The sequence below is a fragment of the Chrysemys picta genome, chromosome 9 (genome assembly GCF_011386835.1).
Source record: "Chrysemys picta bellii isolate R12L10 chromosome 9, ASM1138683v2, whole genome shotgun sequence".
NCBI lineage: Eukaryota > Metazoa > Chordata > Testudines > Emydidae > Chrysemys > Chrysemys picta.
In genome coordinates, this window is record NC_088799.1 from 21,752,687 (window position 1) to 21,778,203 (window position 25,517).

Sequence of the window (25,517 nt, forward strand, 5' to 3'; positions counted from 1 at the left end):
ACATTGTGTTGGTCCTTTGTTTGGGCCATTTGAACTCTAGTAAGTGACTCTTCGGGTAAGCCTCAGAGTCTTCCATTCTGAAGGAAAATAGACTGATGAGTCTGGAGTCACAGAAAGCATTGTGGCCAGAACCCTTTATTTATTTTGTGATTAGAGATCTCCATCTTAGTAAGTTACCCTGTGACATGGGTGTTCTTTGCCAAAGTGTTTGAGAGAATTTTGGAGGCACTCAGAGAAGGGAAAGCTGAGGGGGGGGGGGCGAAGGGGGGAAGGGGGTATTTGCAGGGGCAACACCACAAGGGGCACTCTGAGAGGATGACTATGACATTACCATTACTGAATAAATAGGAATGAGTGTTTTATCTTCAGCCAAATTTTGGAGTATAGTTTACAAGTTGTAAAACGTATTAGCAGAATAATAGAGTCTATTCCCAGTCTTCCTTTACCAGGGTGACACATCTCAATGTAAAATCTGATCTGGGTAACTTCAGCCACAGCTGGCCCATGCCAGCTGACTTGGGCTAAGGGACTGTTTGATTGCGGTGTAGACATCTGAGCTCAGCCTTGACCTTGGGCTCTTGGACTTTGTAGCCTGAGCCTCGAGCCCCTCCCGCCTCCTGTGGTCCTAGAGCCTAGCACCAGCCCAAACCCAAACATCTACACCACAATCAAGCAGTCCCTTTGCTTGGGTGAGCTGGCACAGCCAGCTGCAGGTGTCTAACTGCAGTGTAGATATATCCTCAGTATTAGGCAATCAAGTCCAGTCTTCATCATGTTTGAAAAATATGGAGTTTAGAGGTGTGTTTGACAGGATCAGAAAGACAAGCTCTAATTTTAGGAATAAGAAAGCTAGGAGAAGCACATTAAAACCTGTAGACACATTCTTTAGCAATGCATCTGTAGCTAGCAGTTTTAGATTCAGGAAACGGAGAAAGTTTAAAAAAAATTAGCATTCCTTCATTGTAGGTATTAGGTTTTATATCGCCACCAAATGTCCAACTAAATTAATCCCTAACTGTACACTCTGCATTCCTTAAGTACACTCACCTTAGGCTGTGATCATAAATTGTGTATGGGATGCTACCATGGTCTGACATTCTAAAGCATTCTAGAATAAGGAAAACATGTTAATTTCACTATTTTCAAATCTCTCTTGTGATGCCTCAAATGTACTTCCAAAGCCAGACAAAACCTCTGCCTTATTTCATCTGAGCCTCACACAAGGTTTAGGAACAATGGTTTAAAGTCTCTTAAAAAGCTAACCCCTGTGTTTTCTGCTTAAATTTGAAATTACTCCATAGATTTGTGAGATTTCCATTTGAAATGCAGGTCTTCATTTGAAATAAGTGTCTTATTTCAATTTGAAGTGATGTATTCTCATGATTACATGATCTCATGATAGCACCCTTTGATGCACTGTTGAGGAGTTGACAACTCAACTGCAGGGACACAAATTGAGCTATTCAAGATAGCTCACCTTTTTAAGAACCCAGAGTGCAGTGGCAATTAACTGCTTGACCTAAACTTTCATATAGCAGTCTTTATGGTTCTATTACTCCTTCATGTGAAGTTGAGGGAAATAAGAGGAAATTTATATTGATGTACTATCAGTACATGGATTACATTCAGTTCAGTGTTTCTTAATCATTTTGTATGTGTGGTCTCTTTGCTTTCATAGTGATTGGCCAAGGTAGGAGTTTGCATGAGTACAAACTGCATTGTTCTTAATCTGGATAAGATAATGGTGATATTTATTGATCGGTGGAAAACATTATCTATAGAGAATAGCAGGTTTTCCCATTGTATAAATAAGGTGTGTAATTTAGGAGCAACCTCTGGACACTCTATTGCCTCTGGAGTCTTAGATAGTGTTGGAATGGGGAAAGCACTTCCAATCTGTGTTTGGCAGGATAATTATTCAGTAACTTATGATGCTGAAGTTTATATGGTGCTTCACAAACGTGAGATGCTTTCCTTGCCTCAAACTGCTTACTATCTAAGAAGGACAAGAGAAACCATAAAAAGACACTAGACAATACGTTTGAAAAGTGAGATTAAGGGAATTTAACACTAAGAAGAATATAGAAAGGTTTCCAGGCAGAAACGGGTTTAAAGGAAGAAAGTTGTTCGGCTGTCAAACTGTTTCACATGTAGAGGAGGAAAAGCATTACAGAAGACTCAAAGCTAATAGCAGGAGAAAGTGAAAAAGGAAACAGCAGGGCAACAGGATTGGGAGACAGAGGCAAACAAAATTGTGGGGACGGGGGAGAGGGGGATTAGAAGAAAGTGAGAGCAGAGATATAGATGGGGACAAAATTATGTGCAAAGCCTTAGAATCAAGGATGAGGAGACAGAGTTTGATCTAGAAAGAGCCAGGAACCCAGTTTCTTCAGATAAGGCAAGTGGTCAACTAAGTTGCCTCTAAGCTGCATGGCTGTGCAGCAACCTATTAAGCCCCAGTGCAGGGGCTCAGGACTGCAGTAGGGAGAGGCAATTCCGCCTCCCACCTCCCAGTGCGGACCTACTGCGGCCAGGGGAGAGGCACCCCTCCCCGCCAGCCCCAGCGCGGACCTGCTGCAGCTGGCGGAGAGGAGCCCCTCCCTTGGCCCAGCCCAGGCCCACCAGAGCTGCCGCAGCTGGGGAGAGGTGCCTCTCCCCCTGCCCCAAGCTGCTGCGGCGAGAGGGCTGGGGGGAGTCCTCTCTCCCCACCACAGCCACAGGGCAGCCTGCATCCCAAACCCCTCATCCCTGGCTCCACCCCCGAGTCTTCACCCCTAGCTGGAGCCCTCACATCCTGCACCCAACCCTCTACCCCAGCCCTGAGCCCCCTCCCACAGTCCAAACCTCTCAGCCCCAACGCCACCACATGAATTTTGTTATGTGCACCAATATGAAGGTGATGTGTCACACATCCTTTCCATATTGGTGCACATAATTTATTCCGCACATGGATGTAAAAAAATAGAGGGAACATTGATGGTCAGGTGAAGGTCTAGTTTGATGTTGCTGAAGAGGATGATGACCGTATATACTTGATTATAGGCTGGTTCGTTTATAAGCCAACCCCCCCCCCCCCCCCCCCCCAAGATGGATAAGTAAAAATGGAAATTTTTTTATAACCCGTTCATAAGCTGACCCTATAATTCAGGGGTCAGCAAACTTTGGATCCCGGGCCATCAGGATAAGCCACCAGGGGGCCGAGATGGTTTGTTTACCTTGAGCGTCCGCAAGCACGGAGGTAAACCTAAATAAACAAAGTGTCCCGGCCTGCCAGCTGCTTACCCTGAAAGGCTGGGATAGCAACTGGTGGGGAAATTTTTTTGGGGAGTGGGGGAAGAGAAGCTGGGAGTCAGGGGAGTAACCCCTGTGACCAGCCCCCACATGACCCCACCCCTAGCCTGGGACCGCCACACTTTCCCCATCCCATCCCACCTTATCTGGGGAGGATGTCTCTGACCTGGCTGGAGCTGCTCCAGCCGGCTGGGCAGCATGGCCGCAGCGAGCTCCAGCGGGCTGGGCGGTGCAGCCGCAACATGTCCCAGAGGGCTGGGCCAGGCAGCACTGCCGCAGCGTGCTCCGGCAGGCCGGGCAGCGCAGCCACAGCCTGCTCTGGGGGGCGGGGCCAAGCAGCATAGCTGCAGCCTCCCAGCCCCGGAGCTGCAGCTGCTTTGGAGGCTGGGGAGAGAGCAGCGTGGCCAGAAGTGAAGAGACTCTGGCCCCAGCTCTTCCCTTCTGTCTGCTGCCTCTCCTTGCTCCCTCTGTTGGGGGGAGGAGCTATGTCCCACCTCTCCCTCTCTATACCCGTTCATAAGCCGACCCCCTTCTCTGGTGCTTCCCTTTTTTACTAAAAAAAATTCGGCTTATGAACGAGTATATATGGTACTTTAGCTGTGGCATTTGGAGTGATGGAAGTTACAACAATCAAGGCAAATGATAATCAAAGTATAGAAAAAAGATTTAAGTAGTGGGAGTAGTGACAATTGTAACTGATCTGGACCTTGCCAGTACATATGTATGGCCTTTTATCCCCAGACTGGATTACTATAATATGCAGCACATAGCACCACCACCCCCAAAATAATAGCTGCATGTTGTGTGGAATATGGAGGCCCACCACAGAAACATATTACACAAAGGATCCAAAGCTTGCCATGGCTCTCATTTAAATTCAGGGTGCAATTCAAAAAGTTATACCTATTGATATTTAAAACCCTAAATTGGTCTGGGTGCTAGCTACTCGAGAAACTGTCCAAGTGAACCTTTAAAACAGTTTGTGACCTTGCTTACAGTTCAAAGATTTAAGCTAGGGGCAGGCCCTTGGCTCAAATTTGCTTTCCCACTTCCTCTAACAGAGCCCAGGCTGTAGGCTTTTGAGACAGTATAAACACTGCCTACATAGATTTTTCCTAATGGAGTGGATTAGGTATCTGCTTATAGCAGCCTGAGTTTGATGTCAGTCATCTAATTTTGTCTTTTTAAAATTAAAATTTAAAAACGTACCCAGGTATGATGACTTCAACTGGGGAAGTGGGCTTTTTCAAAGTAATACTGGCACCAGTGCCCACACACTATTAAGGGACTATTAGACTACTGCGGCTACCAACATCTTCACAAAAAGTCATACATGCTGGTGACTAAAGGAGAACAGTCATGCAGTGTACACCCAATGTTTAGTTGTAAAAGAAATTAACAGATAAATATACGAAGTTCTTTTTTTTCCTTAAATCAGAAGCATGGAGAATTGCCAACAATGTAATATGGCTACATAGCGATAGACAGAGACTATTGCTTTATTGAAGAGTCTCTCCATTAATTTTGTATATATTGGATTATAATAAATCATATTTGCTAGAAACTGCATTCAGGAGTACATATGTATTCTTTTTAAGACAATTTCTCTATGGGCCCATAAAAGTGCTAATCATGCAGGAGGATGGCAGGAGTTCCTGTTTCAATGGAGACTGTTACAACTGCCATGAAGAGGAGGTTATGTGGAAACAGAACTACAAGAGTTTCTTCCACGTCATTATACCAGGCAAAAAAAGATAAATTAAAATATAAGTTATCCATGATTTAAAGGTTAAAAAGAGAATTACAAGATTATGCCTAAAAGTAACTATTACAAATCCAGGAAGTTCAGAGTTTAGGTTTAAAAAAAAAAAATAAATATATATATATATATATATATATATATATATATATATATATATATATATATATATATATATATATATATATATATATATATATATATATATATATAGTTTGAAAGACATAAGAATTGAAACTAAGGCACAGAAGCTTCACCATTCTGGACGATGGACAGTCCAGAATCTTCAAAATTCATCACCTTGGGGAGAAGGCATGACATTAACATAAAGGCTACTTTAATCTCTGACTAGTATCTCTCGCTATTGTGTCTTCTTCAGATGCAGGGAAGCACTGTTCTAGCAGACTAACGCAGCCTGATTCCTTGATTGACATTTGAGCGCCTACTCAGTCCAGATTATTGCAAAAACTGAAGAGCTTGTAAATCCTTGTTATCAGAAGTACCTCATTTTTTATTTTTGACCCTGTATTTTGATTTTATTAGTTTAACTGGTTGATGTCTCAGCCTAGTTATTTTTAGGATGTGGAAGTGCGGATGTGTGCATACATGTACTATGAGCAACCACAAGGTTCACATGGGGATGGCACCTATAAGAAATATACCCCACTTTTAAACAGTCCTAAATATGATCTCAAAATTATTTTAAAGCGTGTTTCGTGTTTAAAAGTGTTGAGACAAAACAGTCATCTGCAACTTCTGGCAAACAAGTATTTTCAAATTTTGTTTGTTTTTATAATTTTTTTTTCTGTAGGCCAGGGGAGAAGAAATGGGAAGAAGAAAGGGTTAGTACCACTGCATCATGGAATTCTGAGGAAGCTTTATAATTGACTCAGAGGTTATGGCCCAGATATTAGATAATTTGGTTTTGGTATTAAGCTACTTAAACATACATATGATTGACTTTGATTATAAATCACAATGAAAGAATATGACCAAACAGCCACCTTCTTAAAATTGGTATAAGGATTGATTACTTTTGGTATTCAGTGGATTTTAATAAATTAGTCTAATTTGTTTGATTTCACTTTGATAGTTGGGATGTTTTATTGTTTAGTTTAATATTAAATAGTTTAGCTTTAAGTGTTAACAAAATGTTACATTTTTTACATTTCTTTCAGTAGGCAATGTGGGTCCAGGATGTGAGTGGATACCAACTGGACAACCTAAAAGCCTGACAAAGTCCCCATAGTTAGTTTTTTGTTCTCACATTCCCATGGTTCACTATGTTTGAATTTTTTTAGTTTAATCTTAATTCTCAATGTCCTGAGTTTGTAATGCCTGGTTTTGGTATACCCACACTGTATTGTTTTTTAAAAACCCTTAAAGTTGGGGATATGTATTCTCAACTTAATTCCAACAGGTAGTTTTCTACTTGGCAATTACTCTGTTTTGTTAAAGTTATATAAGAAACTTACTGCAGCATGTAAATTAGATTAGGAGAAAGATGACTGATAGAACTACCTCTATTACAGTGATTGCATTTAATAAGTTGAGCTATTGACCTGGCTCCATCTACTAGTCTACAATCATAATGAACTTAGCTTAATTACACCTAATTTCTTCAGTATAATCTATGCACAAGACTTTAATGCATTAACTATATGAAAACATGGCGAGTGTGTTAGCAATAAGATAATTCAGGACAAAAATGTCTGATAATAAGCATTACAGTTCTTAAATCTATTTATAATGAATTTTAACTCAAACTAAGACGTATTTTTGTACTTGGAGTAAATGCTGTAAATTTAGGGATAATGGCCCAGATTCCCTGAAGGTATTTAGGCCAATATGTTTTTCTTCATATGTAACAAACAGGCTGACATTCTCCTTTAAGTTCAACATTCAAATTTAACTACGGCATTGTAACCAGTACTTCCATAATTGCCAATAACAATACTAACTCTGACTACGAGAGAACTAAGTAATTATTTTCTTGCATATTTATATGGTGGGTTTACATCATCACATGCTAGGTGTAATTATTATTTTTTTTTATTTAAAATTCCTTTAAAAAAAGAGGTCTGCTTAATATAAAAAATGAGAACCGCGCAATGCAGGGATTAAGGTGTAAGACTCCAGTTGCCCATAAAGGAAAAATTACTTTGATTTGCTTGATCAAAAGAGTAGCTCCCCTTTCAGTTCTTGTATGAGAATGTTAATATTGAAGGTTAGACAAAACTGCCTATTTACAGGCAGAGCCTATAGTGGTACATCTCCCTTGGAATATCAAGCACAGTAGAGTCATGATTAGGATGAAGAATATTAATCCTCAAATTTATATCCAGCTGCTTCATTAAGGCATTTCATGCACTGCAAGAGGAGTTATTGATTGAATGGGTATTTCGCATATTTGAACCCTCATGACTTACTTTTTCCCCCTTGTAGCTCCTCTTAAGTATAGAGACAGGAATTGCTTATGTAGTCAACAGCAGAAGGAAACTCTAGTGACCCCTTAGATTTGCTGGGAGAAGAAACCACATTAGAGAGATAGAGTTTATATTTTGCAGAAGTATTTAATATTTTGACTTTGTAAAAGAGCAGGTTTTATTAAAAACAAGTTTGGTGACACTCATACTTGAGTCAGATAATTCCAGTCATAATTCCATGTCTTTCCATCTCTGAATTTCCATTCTGGCCTGATTTTAGCAACTGCCATTTTGAGACGCACTAGAGCTAGGAGTACCGCATACATAAATGCTTTAAAAGCTTAAAATTGTAGACGTAAATTGAAATAAAGCCTTAGATGATGTAACTACTAGTCTTGGCTGCAGCGTTTTGCAACAGCCAATACAAGTTACGTTAGGACTGAAGTGAAAGAGGCAAGAAGGTAATGAGAATTGGCAGGTAACATTCATGTCTGGTCCAGCATCTTGTGATCTTACAAATGGACTTTTACTCGTCCAGGCAAAGTCTCAAGCCAGTGTAATTTTCAATCCTGAATCCAATACTGGCCACCTACAGAGACGTCACACCAGATTGTTCATCTAATTCCATTTTTTATGTTCCTATAAATAGATTGAGACAACAGCTTCATCCGATATAGCCCCCCCCTCAGTCCCCGAGCTGTAAACCATTAATGTCTACCAAATAATAGTTTGCACACTTGTTCTATTGTCTCATCTCCCCTTCTATTTGTAGTTGTTCTTCCACTATGGTGTTGATTGTGCTAGCAAGAAATGCCTTCAATTTCTTTGCTTCTTCTATGCAACAGACGTCAATTTTTAAGTGAGGGTGGGGAGTGAAGGGACAAGGTGAAGGAAGAGAGAAAAATCATTAATGCTAGAAATGTAAATACTGGATACGCTTTTTTCAAAATGGAATTTTATAATGGCAGCCACACTTGACCTTCACTGTTCAACCCCACATTTTCAACGGAGATGCTTTTTTCAAGCAAAAATGCTCTAATTAAGGAACTGAATTCCACAGATTTTTCAGGCCACATATTATGCACCCTGATAAGTAATGCTACCTTATTCTCCCCTCCACTCTTGCAAAGGAGTCTCTCACTGCTGTGAGTTTAAACCCCTACAAAGTCTATTATTAACAGAATGGGACAGGGAAAATAATACTTGTAGGGGTTCCTTTCTTGCAGTCTTGCATGTCTCATTTTCTAGCCTGCAATTTCTCCATATATGCCACATAGGAAAAATTCACTTGGTGAAACCATCCTTATAATTTCTGCCAGTAGATTCCCCATATAATTAAGCATTACTGGGTGTGGGTTGAGAAAAATAATCAATAAGTCCTGTAAGTATACACATTTTGAGAATTTTAATCAAAATGTTTGATAGATGCACATGTATAGGAAACTTTCAATGACACCCTAATTTGCCCAAAGCTGAGAAATTCAGAATTAGCTGGTTACACTAATAGCTGAACTTTGTATAGCATAATTATGTGTTCATAATGCAATAGTGCTCCAACTTAAAAGTGATCTTTGCTAAAATGTTATTTACACATATTTTGACTGTAATTTTGGAAGCTCTCTCAAGAACATCCTGTTCAGCTCTGTGCTAAATACGATTCCTTAAGTTAGACTTACACTCAGTGTCTTTAGTTTTGGAATCCAAGCCAGAGATTGACAATCTCAAGAAAATGCAACATTTTATCTCTCTCTCTCTCTCTATATATATATAATTCATAATTCCCCTCCTCCCCCAGAAAACACAATTTAAATACACTAATCCTTCTCCATTATTGTCCTAATGAATAGCTAGATGAGTCGCAAAGTGTACAGTCTGCCCTCACCCATGTTTAATAAGACACACTGAAATAAAAGCTCACAAAACACTCACTTTTCCAGTGTTCAACAAGTTTGCTAATTACAAAGAGTAACACTGTAAGCAAATGAAGATTTTATGATCTGCAAAGCCAGATTCTGAACAAATCCAATAAAAAGTATCAGATGACACTCCCTGAATATAACTGAGAATTATTTTAGAACCTTAGACTTCAAATCTGACAATATACAATAAGTATGTGTATTAATCTTCAAAAAGTCAGATTTCTCAAAACAAAGTGGATTTTTTAGAAATGTTTTGTCTGACATGAAAAATTTAGTGACCTCTAAACATTAGGTTTTAGAATACTGGAAGTATAAAAGAGGCACCAATTATCATATCCCACTGCACAGGGTTCACTTCAGCATGAAGCATTAACACTAACACAGCAGTAGCATAAACTACTTTTAGTACTCACTCGAATAAATCTATGTATTGCTTATGAGCATTTTACATATAGGAATTGAACTTTCATGTGGATTAAAACAAATGCAATAAAGACATTTTGTAAAATTAATCCTACCCACTGCTCACAAACTTGTCCTAAAAGTGGAGGAAAAACAAACAAACAAACAAACAAACCTGCTTCCTTAATTGAAAGCAAATTGCTCCCCCAACCACTAAGTCTCCCAACCCACTAAAAAGAGCAATTCCTAAAATATTTCCATGGGCCAACAGGTGAAAGGAGATTTTAATATATTAAGACTGCTGCCAGCAAAAGTTTAAGTCATAAGACAAAAATACACTGCCATTGGCTAAAAATTTATTAATACACTGCAGAATGTTGTTCCAATCAGTTAGAACTACAGGGACTATATTTTTTCTTTAAAATTGCTTAAAGGTTATCTGAAAATATTAGGTTTTTAATTCTATCAAGATCAGAATTGTATATTTTAAATAATCCGCATAAGAGGATATGTTCAGCACATAACTTTCAATCTACCTTAGAGAAAACATATTGAAAATCTCACAGTATTTTACTTTTAATACTTCAACAATTTAGCAGAAATTAAGATTATTCTGGAAAATAACTGAATAGGAGCCAGCTATCTACTGTAGGGCTGGATTTTCCCACTCTTCTTTAGAGGAGATTGAAGTTAATTGTGTACTGAACTGCGTCTCTCATCTTGGAGACATTTAGCAGAATTGTAATCTTAATAGTTCTTCCCCCACCCCATTTGCTGGTCACATTCAAGTGTTTTTGCCTATCCCTGGGAAGTCTATGATCTTGACAGATCTCTAGAAGTCCTTCCCCTTTAGTTAGTATTCCTTTTAGTCACATCCACCATCATTCCAGTAAAAATGAAGTAAACAAGATGGCCCTTCAAGCTTAATGCTAATCACTGCCTGGAGGAGCCATTGTTGAGTAACAAGAAGTACAGCCACCTCCTCCATGAGTTTAGCATGTTGTAGCCAGAACATTGAACCCAAAAATACAAATTAACTCAATTCTTGTTCTACATACAAATTCATAGCATTACCATTATAAGCAAAGTTTTAAAAAATAACCTTAGGTTTTATTTGCTGCTGTTTACAGAACCATTTTACATCACAATTTCAGTAATATTTTAAAATCACATTATCTTAAACCCAACAGCAAGATGCTGGACTTTTCTACAATATGGTATACTTTTATTATAAGCTTTACAATGACAAATTTCATTTTTGTATTATAGTTAGCCTGTGGAACATCTGAAAGGTACACCTGGACAATTTTAAGCGTTTACCCCCAAATTCCTAATATTTCATAGCATTTAACTTTATTAAAAATCTAAAGTATGCGGTGCTGAAGTTTTAAGTAACATTTTCCCCTACTTAAATGTTGCTAATTTTCCAACTGAAGCCAGTCTTTAAATAGTTTTCAAAGGTTTAAAACCAAAATATATTTGTCAAGTCCAATTTTAGGAGAATAATTTTTGCAACAAAGCTTTTAGAAACTATTAGAGGGTGTAATACCTGAGTAACCTTTCTGACAAGGGCTCTTTGTTGTAAATGGTACTGCTCCTGCTGCCCTCGCCCTCGGCAAAAAAACCAAAACAAAACAGGGTTCTTTGAAGACTGTAGGCAGAGAGGCTATTTTAGAGGTTGTGCTTCAAGTGTGTTCAGAATAGCAAACAATACTAAGTGGACCTGATAGAGAGAACCATACTAATTCAGTTCTATTTAGTTTGACTAAAATTTTAAAATTTAGGTGCCTAAGTTGGACACCTAAATCTATTAGGAAAAAGAGAAAGAAGAAAACTAAGTAGAAATAGAGGTAGTCCAAAGGTAGGTATTTTTTGTAATGAGGGATACTGAATCCAGTAATTAAGTACCAAATAACTACGTTTAGTTACTATAAGTAGGTTATATTCTGCCTTTGATCTTTATACAAACTTCTCAATCCACAGCTTAACTTCCACCATTATCAATAAAGACAATAGTATATATCTTAAATTTATATGCTGGCCCAGACCTCTTAATTAAAAATTGTATTGGGCCCTCTCCTCAGAATGAGCACAATATTTAGCGGGTCAGGATTTGTGGTATTCACTTAAAATTGGACTAAAAAAAAAATTCATTTAAATCTGAAAAAACAGATATATTAAGTCCAGTTTCAGTTATAACAGAAAAGTAGCAACACTTTAGTGGAAATGTTATTATTGATTCTTAAATTAAGCATTTAAGGTATTTTCTGCTGTAATCATGTGGACAGCCATATTTTAAATAAAATATTTTTAGCTATAATCCCCAGCCCTCAAATATTCAAAGCTGTCATTTTCCCCCATTGGTAGTTATCAGTTCACATGCCCTTTGAGTCAACTAATCATCAGCATTTTTTGAAGCAGAGCTCTACAGACATTTGCACAGGGAAATGGACTTGCTTTATTGAGAGACTATTTGCATAGAAATCTGGTACATCTTCCTCTGGTTCCTCTGCACAGTTAACAATAGTACTTCGTCCACACAAGGCCAGAGGAGGAGGAGCAGGGAAGAAAGACCCACCACCCTACCCTAATGCTGGTTACACAACATTCACTACCTTTCCCATCATCAGATGAAAACAGTGGGACTCATACGTGGTGGCTCCCCTCTAATAACTTTATTTTGGTAGTCCAGTGGACTACTATAATAATAGGTGAGTTTTCAGTAATTCTGAAAATTATATGTATATATACATACACACACACACATATACACACACACACACACACACAAATATTTAAAAATATTTGATGGAGGGTTGGTTTTTTTGGGTGGGGGTGGGAAGAGAGGAATGGAAGGAAAGCCACCTACATTAAAAAGAACGATGCTTGGCAGGATTCTTTCCCAGATATTTCCCCACCTTCATCCAAGTACTGGAGAAAACACCTTACACCAGGGGTCGGCAACCTTTGGCACACGGCCCATCAGGGTAATCTGCTGGCGGGCCGTGAGACATTTTATTTACGTTACCGTCCACAGCAACGCCCCCCTCCCCCCGCAGCTCCCAGTAGCCGCAGTTCACTGTTCCTGGCCAATAGGAGCTGCAGGAAGCCCAATTATTTTTAAGTTAGGAAGCCCTGGATGCTTTTTTGCAGGCTTTGTCTCAAATGGTGAATGTAGGACACCAGCCCCTTCACCTTTGAAGCAGGAAGTGGAAATATGTTACAGGAATGCCAAATTCGCTCTTTAAAAAAAAAAAAAAAAAAAAACCCACATTTTTCAAAAGCTTGAATGAGGTTTGCTGTGAACTTTAATTACTTAATTGTGCAAGGCTGATTTATGTACCCCAATACTTTAAAAGTGTATTTTTAAAAACTCCATCTTCTGCAGTTGTCACACAAGCGTAAAGAATAGCATGCTTAATGTGATGATAGCATATATAGACTGAAAGCAACACAATCCTATCTAATTTCAATATGTATGTACTTTTGAAGTAAAAACATTTCAATGTCATAAAACACTATGTAGACAAATCTCTAGTTATTTCACATTTGAGCTGACTCGGTATTGATGCATCTTATCTAAAGGATAAACAAGTTGCTGAATCTCTGCCACGCTTAAGCAGCACAATAATATTGGGGTTTAAGATTTACTTTACTACACCAATATTTACGTGCTGCTAGGGCGGAACAAGTATAGCAATTCTATTCATCCAAATTTCAGGAACACACTCAGCAGTACAAACCTTTGGACTAGAAGTATCTTCAACTGTTTCTCTTCCTTAAATTTCCAAAGCAGCAAATAATGATTCGCATTTTTGCTAGAGCATGCAAACCATGATGTGCTGCTAGAGTACTTTAAGGCCTCAAATACAAGAATCAAAGTACCTAGACAAATTTACTTTGTTAGGAGTTTAAGAAAAGTTGTATTTTTAGACTCAGAACTAATCAGACTTACCTGTAAAATTAAAAATCTATTATGGTCCAGGTCAATTCCATGGCTTCGAAGAAGAATACCAACATCTTTGAATGTTTTCTTCTTCCCACTGATGTGGTAGACAGAAGAATTATCTCTGTAGGCAGTTCTAGATACACAGAAATTGCTGTTGGGAATGACTTCATAATCATCCCCTTCCTGTTTTGAGGAAAAAACAAAACCAGAAAAACAATTGTTAGTATAAAGTCACAGCTTACTTCAGATTTCACTGTTAAGTGCAGTTTTACCCTCATGTTCAGGCTTTTACAAGGCAACTGTACCCTGGTTCCCAGTTCTATTGAAGTGTATAATAAATCTTAGAGCGTGCACACCTCACTAAACATGCAATGTTTTTGCTTCCAAAAACAGCCTTGAAAACAGCATAGAAGCACTCTATACAAGTTTAAACTGAGTGGGCCTTAATTTTATGCCTCTCCCTCCTCTCACCCCAGCTACTGCTTTAAAACACCATAGTCTCTGTTTAGCATCTAATGACAGATTTTTTTTCTTGCTACACTCTCCATGCATATCAAAAAGAAAAAACCTTGATCAAATTCAAAGAGGCTACTTCTTCTTTTAATCTTTATATTAGGATGCCTTGAGTATTTTAACATAATTGCTGTCTTATTTTTGAATAATTTAAAGTCTTTTTTTTTTTTTGCGGGGCTAAGGAAGAGTTGTTACTTTAGCTAAGTGCCTCTGAAGCTCTGAAGCCATCGAACAAATAGAAGATACAAAAAATTACACACTTAAAAACGGATACATTGAACAAATATATATATATATATATATATATATATATGTTTTTGTAGCTAGTCAGATCTTTGCTTTACCTGAAAGCAATAGATACTTTTTAAAAATCAAATTTGGTTGTAAGTTTTAAAGAAACGCAGTAGTTCTAAAATTTAAGAAAGTGGTCTACCACTTTAATGGAATAGCCCCCCCAGATTCAATCACCTTTAATATCAAATCCATTCAGAAGTTGTTTTACTTCATGAAATTAGCTTCGCGGTATTATGCAGATACAAATGAAAGCCACAATAAATTTAATTATTGGACAGGCTAGTATAATATAAATACAAGTCAAATTTTTATTTGTATTTAGATATAGTTTAATGCAGACAAACAGTGCTTCAATTAAAATGCATGAAGAGTCTGTTTTTTACAATACCCTTGCCTAAATTATATATTCTGGTAATCTATTAACTAAAATCTTTTGACTTGCAATAAGCTTTTTATAGTTTACATCAGAAAGCAAGTACACTTCCCCTTTTTTATTTCTTCAGTTGCATGCACAAAATTATCCCAAACATTTCTTGGACAATTAAGTCAATATTTCAGCAGTGTTGAACAATTTATTGAAAAATATTAGAATCCTTTAAGTAAAATTTTCCCTCAAGCTGTAAGTAACAATAAATCAACAATACAACATAAAAGTTCACACTAAGTAAAGTGGAAAGCAAAATAGATGTTTTAAATTTTTAATTTTCAGTCAAAATGAAGGTCACATCGACATTTTATCCCTAATATTTCAGAAAATGTTTAGTCTTTTTAGGAGAAAGTCTTGTGATTGTTTAAATTGATAATGTACTGTGATATAAAGAGTGTGTATAAAAATATTCAGTTTTTAATCCTAAAATATTAAAAAAAAATCTACATAATGCATGCTACACCGTGTTCTAAATTGTATCTGATTTTAGACTTATAAAAAAGTATCAATGAAATCAGTTACACACAACCCTAGAGAGAGAGAGAGAGAGAGAGAGAGAGAGAGAGAGAGAGAGAGTGTGTGTATTATAAATATAGATATATAAATAAAAACATTTCTCATGTGACTTGACGGTAGAATAAAGTTTAGTATTTTTAAACAACTTTAAAATAATGTATTATCAAACACTAGTCATCCAGAAGTTCTAATGAAAAGTTATGTCTACTCAAAGTGGAAATTAAGCACTACAAAAAACAAATCTCCTTGAAGTTGTGTACTTTTTCAGGCAGCTAGTTTGAAGTATTCTACTTCATAAAGGTAAACCGATCACATGGGCAAGTTTTTCATCCTAAGCTAGTTCCACATTAAGAGACAGTAAAATGTTAAATTCTCAAATCCTTAAAAAAAAAAAAAAAGCCTCAGCATATTTTTTCTTTAAACAGAAGAATACGTACCTTGTCAACAATCTTTTGAAAGTGAACTTCCACAGTACAACTCTGGATGTTCTTGTGTTCGTCAGAATTATGGATCAGCACAGAAAGCTTTTTGGATCTGATTTTTTGTGCCCGATACCCAAATACAAAAAGCATTGAATCAATGACATTGGATTTTCCACTGCCATTTGGTCCAATAATACAAGAAAAACGCTGCATAACAGAAAGAAACAATATTCAAATTTACAACAGAAACTAGCCAATTTGCTTCATCTACTTAATTTGTGGACAGCTGAAAATACTGTTATTTCTAGTGCAGGAAGTTGCAGACTATTGGGAAGCTTAGTTTTTACTGCCCCGGGGGGGGAGGGGGGGGGGAGGAGAAGCCGGGGGGCGGGGAGAATAAAATACACCTCTGGTTAGCACAGATTTCTAAGTTTTATTCTGTAAAGTCAGAAAGCTATATTGTACCCAGTAAGCATGGTTTATAAAGAAACAAGCTCATAATTAACCACATGATTTTCTTGTATTTGTGATTTAACCCCTAAACGTTGTTCAGTAAATCGAATAAAGCAAAGACGATATATGCTTAAGTTGTAGTTTACTTCTAATTCAAGCATGGTACAGTATCAAAAACTTACACTTTGACTACAAGTAATCTATTGTCCTTTAAATAAAATTAGAGTATCATCATTAAAGTAATTCTCACTCTTCCACTATAAATATATAAAATAACTCCTTACAGTACTGTGAACACAACTTATCAGCAAATAAGGAGTACTAGAGACTAAACAAAATTTTACTTCGGTTTAGAAGTTACTTAAAATAGAAAAATACCTTATGAAAAGGTCCCAGAATTTGTTCCCCTGCGTAGGATTTGAAGTTCTGGTTTACAATATGAGTTATCATGAGGCGAGGAGCTCCAGCTTCATTGGTCATTGCTGGAGGTGGGGGAGGAGAGATGCTACTCAAAATCTCTTCTAAACTTCGATTATCAAGTACCCCATCTGAAGCTGCTAAAAACATCCAAAATAAAAAGAAAAAACTATATAATGTCTCAATGACTAGAGAGACCTTCTAAAAGCCTAGTTGAAGCAGAAAAAGTAAAAATTTGCTTCTATACAAACTAGGAATCTATACTTTCACTTTAAATTATTAAAACTGAACGTAAGTGGAGTTAAAGCACCTTTCTTCCAAGGAGCTAATTTTTTAGAAAGTAGACACTTAAGATGTCCCATCCGTTCACTAGTGGGGTTACTGTTTCATTACATAATGCTTATTCTAACACTTTGCAAGGCAGTGTGAAATTACAATAGTTACATTTAAAAAGCCTACAAATCCGTACAAATGGGCAAAGTCTTTCTAATTAATAACTGGACAGCCACATTTCAGGCGTGCTCACACACACTATAAGGAGGAGGAGATTTGGGGATGGTTGAACAATGCCCTGAAAAACTGTAATGACAGCACAACTTACTCTTGAAAGGCAGGAAGTTTGTTACGAAAACAAACTGGCCCCTTGGATTTCAATTATAGTTTTAAATAAAACAGCTTTTCAACTGTTAAAAGCAACTTTTTCTTTAAGTAGACAACTCTGACATCACTTTCCACATATTAACCATTTATCAAACATCTTACTTTAATAACATAACATACATGGCTACCTAAAACCAGTTTTCTACAGCTATTTCCAGCAGAAAATCAATTCTAACACAAGTTTAATACATAATGAGTAATTGCCTAAAAGTCATTTATTTTAAGAAGAATTTCAAGTCACTGCCACTTATTCCAGCCCAAGAAATCCCATGCTGCGGGATGCATCTGTAGCTAAAATAATCCTGCTACCATAATCGGAAGTACTAGACAACGTAGCAAGAATATGAAATCTAGGCTTAGTTGGAAGAAACATTGCCTACCAACAGCATTTTTACCTAACCTAAAACACCGATGCAAATGCTTTAACTCTTTCAAAGCCATATTTGCAGTTTTAAAATCAGATTTAAATTCAACTTGTCAAAATAAAAAATTATAGTATCTCTTCCTAGATAGAAGCTGAATCTGAACTGGAATGGCCTTAAGTTCAGCAAGATACTATCATGAAGACATATCACTAAATTTACATGCTTGGTACATCGGACTCATAACAAACACTTACCTTGCTGAGATGCTTCACTGATGCATGTGTCGGCTTCTTTTTCCACTTCCATATCACTGGTGGATTCCTCCAAGGGCTCTTTGCCTTTTTGACGGGCTGCAGAGGAGGTTTTGGTCCTCTTGCTTGGCATGATTTCTGTTGGCTGTTCCCCTCCGATTCCAAGCAATCAAACTACCCAAGGGATATGTCTCCTTTGCTAACACAAACAAGAAAAACCCCATGACCCAAGTGCTGGGCGTATCACCCGTTAAGGTCTATAACTGTGCATGTGTATCCAAAATGACTACTACTATGTGAAATCCATATGAATTTCAAAGATAGGATCAGGATTTCAACCAAACTAAAACTCAGCCTTTAGTCACCATATTATAAAGTCCCTTAAATTGGTAGCTTTATCCCCTTGGCTTTTACATAAAAGTAGAGGACATCCATCTATTGAAACCCATCATACAGACACATTCTGATGTGGCAGCATTAAAACCTAACATCCATATTCAGATAAAGAATAATTATGATATTGCTGGCAAGTGTCATTTCAGTAATAAACTGAATGAACATCCCAAGCAGATATGTTCTTGAAGAAGCACTTTTATATATACACACACACCTAAGATTTTCTAATAAGTATTTTCAGTAGTCCAATCTAATATTACTCAGATACTTTCCACTCTATAGAAAGTTTCTAGTCCAAAGGACATTAAACTGAACGGTTTCCCCAAAATGTAGCTAAATGCTCACTATTGGCAATGCTCAACACTTAAAGACAGCACACCAAACAAAAAGCAAATTAAGTATCAGCAGTAGATTTGATGTTAATGCTTGATCAAGGGGAAAAAAAGCAGTACAAAAGTCCCCACTTGGCACATAAAGGCAGTTGCCAAAAAAGCAAGAATAGAAAGCAGCTCAGGAGAAAGATGAAAAGCAAGAAGCCTGAACTAGTAAAATATTCTCCTCAAAAAGTCTAAATTACTCTATCACAGCAAATGGTGAATTTAGTTTGGAGAAAAACAGACAAGAAAGTATGCTTCTCACAAGATAAAAAACGGACGTGGTTGGAAAGTCATCTTACAATCGGTGCCAATCATTTGACATTTTCTGACCTACCTACAGTCCCAACCCACAAGAGTCCTTCATTTGGGACAATAGGGGTTGGGATGGGGATGGGGGTGGAAGATAGAGGGAGAATTCGTTTTAAGGCAATTTGAGTCTCTATGCCCGTTCTCCGTGACAGTTTTTTTTTTTAAACAAAGTCCTATAGGATTTTTTTTAATAACGTTAATTCAAATTGAGTAGGGTAGTTAATCATACAAAAATACTGAAAACAGATTTAAGAGTCATTTACAATATAACTATTTATCATCAGCTTTTAAATCTGAGTTCCCTCGCATCTCAATCTGAATCACCTTGCCAAGCATGAATCATTTACCCCAGTTACTCCCTGATCATCTAACAGGTATTTATGTCCAAACCCACCGCCCCAAAAAAAATAAAATCAAAAGGTGTTTCTTAAAAGCAACACTTACGGACCTGCTGCCAAGTGTGAGTCTCATTGCGATTAAAAACCAAGATGATTCCCCCATTTGGAAAATATTCAATGTAAGGGTAATAACTGATGTCAGCGACCAGTGATTGTGTTGCGCATTTCCCTCAGAATTGTTTTGGAAGCAACCAGTCATCCTAAAGTTCCCCATAGCCCCTTGGTCTGGGTCTATAGGGGTTTCCCTAGGGTACAACTGTCAGAAGTAGTTGAAAACACAATCACAAAGACGACCCTAGTCTGCAGACAGATTAAAATCAGGCCTCACAAACTTGTTACTGCGCCTCTCCTCCAGTGATTGGTATCTGATGAATGGGTCCCCATAGGTCCATAAGGATACAACGGGGAATCCGCTCTCTCCCATAGGTTGCAATGGACCCCCACCCATGATTCGGTAGATATAATATTGCTGGTGATGGTAGGTCGCCGCCCCGAGGAACAAAATCACACCACTCTTCTCTACGCGCGAGGAGGACCGCTCCGTGCTCGGGAAGGGCCAGTTACATTGGCGGTGGTACGGAACGGCAGTCAGACAGTCGCCCCACCCCGCGGGACTGCAGATTAAAGACGTGGGAAAAGAAGCCGCCGCCGCCTTTCGCTCCCCCGAAGGGGTGGGGGGAAGGGAAAAGAAAGGGAGGGAGGGAAAAGTCCGCCGCCCCTTGCTCCCCACCCGCCAGGGTAGCTTACGTAGGGAAATCTACAGCTACCCCCCAGGCAGGCTCCATGGGGAGGTCCCCCAGCTCCAGTTACAGGGAAGAGAGCCCCCCAGCTCCACCTGTCCCCAGATAAATTACTAGGCACTTTGCTGGAAGCGCTGCTTGCCGAGCCGCCCCAGGGTTCGCAGTCCTGTCAGCAGGCAGAGCTGGTACCTTGTACGCGGAGCAGGCGGCGAGCTGCCCCGGCAAGACTTCGGGTGACGCTGGCTCTGAAGAGTCCGGCCGGCTCCTGCCTGCTGCAGCTTGGCGGCTTCTACACTCGAAAATGGCGCCCAAACTCCAAACTCGAACCGAAATTCGTTAGAAACGCGCGGAGCATGCTGGGTAAAGAGAGGGACGGCTGTCGGCCTCCCACAGGTTTGAAAGGAGGAAAAAAAAAAAAACCCTCCGGCGCCATATTGTTTTCCGTTACTGTGCGGAACGGGGTAAAAATAAAATAAAAACATTTACATAGTTTTGGTAATTTTTAATTTAAAGTAAATGAAAAGAACGGTACTTAAAGGCGCCTAAGTGAGGAAAAAATCCTACTAATTTAAATGATAGTGTGGGTCAATGGGAGGAGCTTGGTTGCCTGGTAACGGCCTGAGGGGCGATGGCGGACGAAACTAAAAAAGGAATAAATATATTTAAAAAAATTTAAAATATAAAATTATAATAAATATATTTTTTAAAATATATTAATTAACAGGCCCATCCGATGACGTCAGTGATTTGTCACCTGGCTTGGGAGGGTCCGTTAGGTGGACGGGGGAGTGAGGAAGTCTCGCGCGGGGATAAGCGTGGGAAATCTCGCGGGAAGTAGCTATAGAGACAGAGCGGCTTCCTTGCAGCGTTTGCTAACAGAGCGGAGAGGACTGAGAGATTAGTAAGTGGTGTCGCTCGTTGCTTCCCCCGACCCCGTATTAGGAGTTCTAGGGCGCCCTTAACTGGGGAGGAGGAAGCTTGTGTTAAATCTGTGAGGGTCTGGGAGCAACTGACAGCCCAAGTGCCAGCGACAGGGTCCTGCCCTGGAGAGGGTTCTCCACGCCCATTCACTCTCCCAGCTTGAGACTTGTACCCCTAGACCGACCAGCTGCCTTGGACAGGTAAATTTCCAAAAGGGGAGCTGGAGGGGCTGGAGCAATTTGTATAGTGGGGGTGCTGAGAGCCATTGAACCAAACTGTAAACCCTGTGTATAATGGAAGCCACTACAAGCCTGGGGGTGTGGTAGCATCCCTAATTCCAGCACCTATACCAGTTACCTGTCTTGGGGAAGTGAGAGGATGAGGGGGAAGCCCTCTACTCCTGTAATGCCAGGGTCTGGAGTTATATGGAGATATACCTATCTTATAGAGCTGGAAGGGACCTTGAAAGGTCATTGAGTCCAGTTCCCTGGCTTCACAGCAGGACCAAGTACCATCCCTGACAGATTTTTGCCCCGGATCCCTAAATTTCCCCCTCAAGGATTGAACTCACAACCCTGGGTTTAGCAGGCCAATGCTCAAACCACTGAGCGATCCCTCTGGAGTGGTGGCCCACTATAATTTCCTTGTGGAAAGTGGGAGGGGGGAGCCTGGTCAAGAAAGAGCTGAGGAAACACTCACTCCATACTAGTTTGTGTTAAGCGATTCCCCCCACTACAACCTGCCTTGAGGGAGGGAGAAAGGCAGGGTTGTTTTGTTGGTCCCTCTAACTTGCCTGGTGAGAGCATGATGAAAAGTGTTTACTACTGTAACCTTTTCCTAGGATGGGTCCCAACAGTAACTTACCAGAAGGAAAATTGTGGCATGTGGCTGGAGGGAGGGGCATGAATGGAAGATGCTATGAATGGAGGGGGGGCAGGGGAGTGTGAGTGGGTGAGCAGAAGTGGGTGGTGGAATTTAGAGAAGCATAGGGGTTAAGTGAAGATTTTGGGGAATGTCACAAGGCTCTGGGGGGTAGAGGGACTAGGAGTTGTGCAGGAGATGGGGGTGCAGTGGGGAGAGCCCAGTTCTGTGCTGCAGTATTGGTGCATCTGTCCCCACAGCCCTGCTTCTTCGGTGTATCAGGGAGCTAGGACAGCAGGATTATGCAGAGTGACTGGTCTCTCACCCTTGAGATCCTTCATTCACATCCCTGTTTCTTTGCTATAAATAGGGTGACCAGATCACCCAGGTCAAATATCGGGACGCAGAGCACACAAAAAAAAAAAAAAATGGCGGCAGAGCAAAAAAACACACACACACCCTTCCTCCTCCCTCCACAAGCACTGGAGGGAGGCCCCGTAGACGCAGGGGGAGCCCGGGACCGGGGTGCGTGAGATTCCGGCCTGGCCCCGAGTGCAGGCAGGACTCAGTCGGGCGGTACCTGGAGGGGAGAGTAGGGGGGCGGCCCATGGGGCCAGGCGGCGGCTGTTCTCCCCACCTGGGCAGCGGGACTCGGGAGCAGCCGCTGCTGCAGCTCCTACTGCCGTGGCCGGAGGAAGCGGCCATGGCGCTCAGCAACTGCGGCTCTGGCGCCCAGGCCCGAATCCCCCGAGCCCGGGCCTGTTGCGGGACCCAGCAGCGTGCACGCTGCGCCCAGCCCTTGGCCAGTCGCGTCTGGGCTGGCTGCCCAGCTGGTGCAATCCCATGGGCGGCCCCGGAGTGGGGGCAGCAGGCCCCAGCCCCCCCATCCCGCTTGGGTCCTGCAGGGGAACGAATGGGGCTGGGCTGCCGATGCCTCCGCCCCAGGGACGCCGTGGGATTGCAGCAGCTGGACAGCCAGCCCAGACGTGACTGCTCCCAAGTCCCGCTGCCCAGGTGGGGAGAACAGCCACCGCCTGGCTCCGCGGGCTGCCCCCTACTCTCCCTCCAGGTACCGCCTGACTGAGTCCTGCCTGCGCTTGGGGCCAGGCCGGACTCTCACTCACCCCCGGCCCCGCACTCCCCCTGCGTCTCCACGGCCTCCCTCCAGCGCTTGTGGAGGGAGGAGGAATGGCGTGCTTGGGGAAGAGGTGGGGATTTGGGGAGGGAGCCAATGGGAGTAGGAGGGGGCAGAGTCGGGGCGGGGGGGGGCACGAGCCCTTCTGGGCTCCGGAGCCTTTGCTTGTTTGTCCAGTGTCCCGACCTAACATTGGTCGGGACATGGGACAAACAAGCAAATATTGGGACAGTCCCGATAAAATCGGGACATCTGATCACCCTAGCCATCAACCCTCTAATGTTGCCATTCAGCCACCTGTAACCCACTCGTTTTCGTGCTCATTCTCCTGTCTGTCTCACACAGTCATTCTTGCTCATGCTTAATTCCCCAGTGCACTCTGCAGCTGCTTCATAGGCAGCCAAGTGGTAGGAGGGGAGATGGGGTACTTAGCAAGAATTTGGGGGGACATAGGAAGATGAATGGGGTTGGGGGAGCAGAGAATTCTGGGGACTCAATGTAAGATAAATGGAATGTGTTGAAGAGTGGGATTAAAGAGATATGTGAGGGGAGTGCATGTGAGTTGTTATAGGTACAGGACTCTGCCTGGGGCATGATAGAGGAGTGAAGCTATGCAGAGGGCAGGGCTGTGGGGAGGAAGCCTAGGGTGGATAAAATATCAGTGTTGGTAGCTATCTTTGTGACTAACTCTCAGTATTAATACTTCTTTCTGAAAACCAAAACAAAAATATTGCTAGTTTAGAGTTCAGGTTGCTCAAATGCAAATCCCACAAATACCAAGAAAAGTACTAGTTAAGGCAACCTTCACTCATATTTATTTATTTATTAATGCCATCATATGATTCAGATGTAGTCACAGATTTATCACTTCCCCAACAAAAACTCCCTTGCTTGATTACTTAGAGAGAGAATGAAATACAGCAGTCTTAAAAAATTCAAAGGCTTTGATAAATCCATTGTGAGTCTATGTAGACTGTTTGTTTAGAGGGCTGTCACATATTTAGACCTAATTACAAGGCTGCACAAAGCTGGCACAATTTAAGGACCCAATTCTGAGAGGCATCTTCTGCTGAGTCCTCTCTGCTGAGTCCTCTCCCCTCTAAGTACCTATGGAATTAGACTCTAAACTAGTGAGATTTTGCAATACCAGGACACACTCAACAGAATCCTTCATCACAAAGGGGAGAGGCTATAAAACTATCCAAGCAATAGTTGGAGGCCTTAAATCATGCTCACATTCCAAATTTAGGTAGATTAAAAATTTTAGTCTCTAAAGTCCTAAATACATAAGTGTTATTTGGACATGAAAAAGCCTCAAGTTGGAGATTTTAGATTTTATGATTATAAAGATTACCACCTGAATGAGAAATAATGTGAACTAATGAAGTGCTGTCTTCCTGGTTCTGCAAATGGGCAACCTAAAACAACAGTTCACCGATATGAACTACCCCATTCAGTTAAGTGGTGAGACACCTAATGCTGTCAGGCACTATTGTTAACTATTTCCATGCTGATCTCTTTAGCAAACAGCTTCAGCTAGTGTTGCTGGTGAGGAAAGAAGAGTTCAAGCCCACTTCTTCTCTCCATTAAAATCTTCTTCATCCTTGCCTACAGCGTTGGCGGAAAGAGAAGATGTATCCCCCTTCTCTGCACAAAAAGCCTCAAGCTTTTAAGATTCTTTATTCATTGTACACCTCTACCCCAATATAACGCGACCCGATATAACATGAATTCGGATATAACGTGGTAAAGCAGTGCTTGGGGGGGGGGAGGGGCTTGCACACTCCAGCAGATCAAAGCAAGTTTGATATAACGCGATTTCACCTATAACGTGGTAAGATTTTTTGGCTCCCGAGGACAGCGTTATATTGAGGTAGAGGTGTACTTAATATTTGCTTGTGTCTGGGCTAAATTCCAAGTTGTAGTGACTAACAGTGGCATCTGAATACTGTTCACTGCCCTCTGTGAAAGGATTTGGTAGTCTCAGTCCAGTTCCTAACGAATAGGTGTGCATAATACTGTTTGCAACCGTGGGTATTATGATAACTGACACCTCTTAAAAAAAAATAAGAGAGACAAAGTGGGTAAGAAAATATCTTTTATTGGACCAACTTCTGTTGGTGAGAGAGAGAAGCTTTGGAGTTTGGGAAACTGAGGCAATGTCTATATTACCACTTATGTCAGTATAACTTGTATCACTCAGGGATGTGAATAAGCCACCCTCCTGAGTGACCTAAGTTATACCAACTAAAGCGCTGGGGTGGACAGCACTATGTGGGCAGGAGACGCTCCCCTTTCAACATAGCTACCATAGCT

At 40.5% G+C, this 25,517-nt stretch overlaps 2 protein-coding genes across 11 annotated transcripts in view; one reads left to right on the plus strand and one right to left on the minus strand.

The window, feature by feature from the left end:
• Positions 1-20,622, minus strand: part of SMC4 (structural maintenance of chromosomes 4) — a 102,339-nt gene extending 81,717 nt beyond the window's left edge. Inside the window, exons 1-5 of one of the 6 annotated variants that reach the window (XM_024102531.3) lie at positions 19,945-20,622; positions 18,068-18,298; positions 16,750-16,928; positions 15,934-16,125; positions 13,753-13,929 (exon numbers count right to left, since the gene is read on the minus strand). In XM_024102531.3, the coding sequence (XP_023958299.2) occupies positions 13,753-13,929; positions 15,934-16,125; positions 16,750-16,928; positions 18,068-18,197 (678 nt within the window). In that variant the 5' untranslated portion in view covers positions 18,198-18,298; positions 19,945-20,622. Of the gene's footprint in view, positions 1-13,752; positions 13,930-15,933; positions 16,126-16,749; positions 16,929-18,067; positions 18,299-19,594 lie in introns of all 6 variants that reach the window. The other 5 variants (XM_005299186.4, XM_005299183.4, XM_024102532.3 and 2 more) reach the window with 5 other exon arrangements.
• A 425-nt stretch (positions 20,623-21,047) lies between these two features.
• IFT80 (intraflagellar transport 80) overlaps positions 21,048-25,517 on the plus strand; it is a 180,741-nt gene continuing 176,271 nt past the window's right edge. For 2 of the 5 annotated variants that reach the window (XM_065556886.1, XM_065556888.1), the window contains exon 1: positions 21,048-21,185. The gene's annotated coding sequence lies outside the window, so the exon portion shown is untranslated. Of the gene's footprint in view, positions 21,186-21,266; positions 21,406-25,517 lie in introns of those variants that run through there. The other 3 variants (XM_065556889.1, XM_065556887.1, XM_065556890.1) reach the window with 3 other exon arrangements.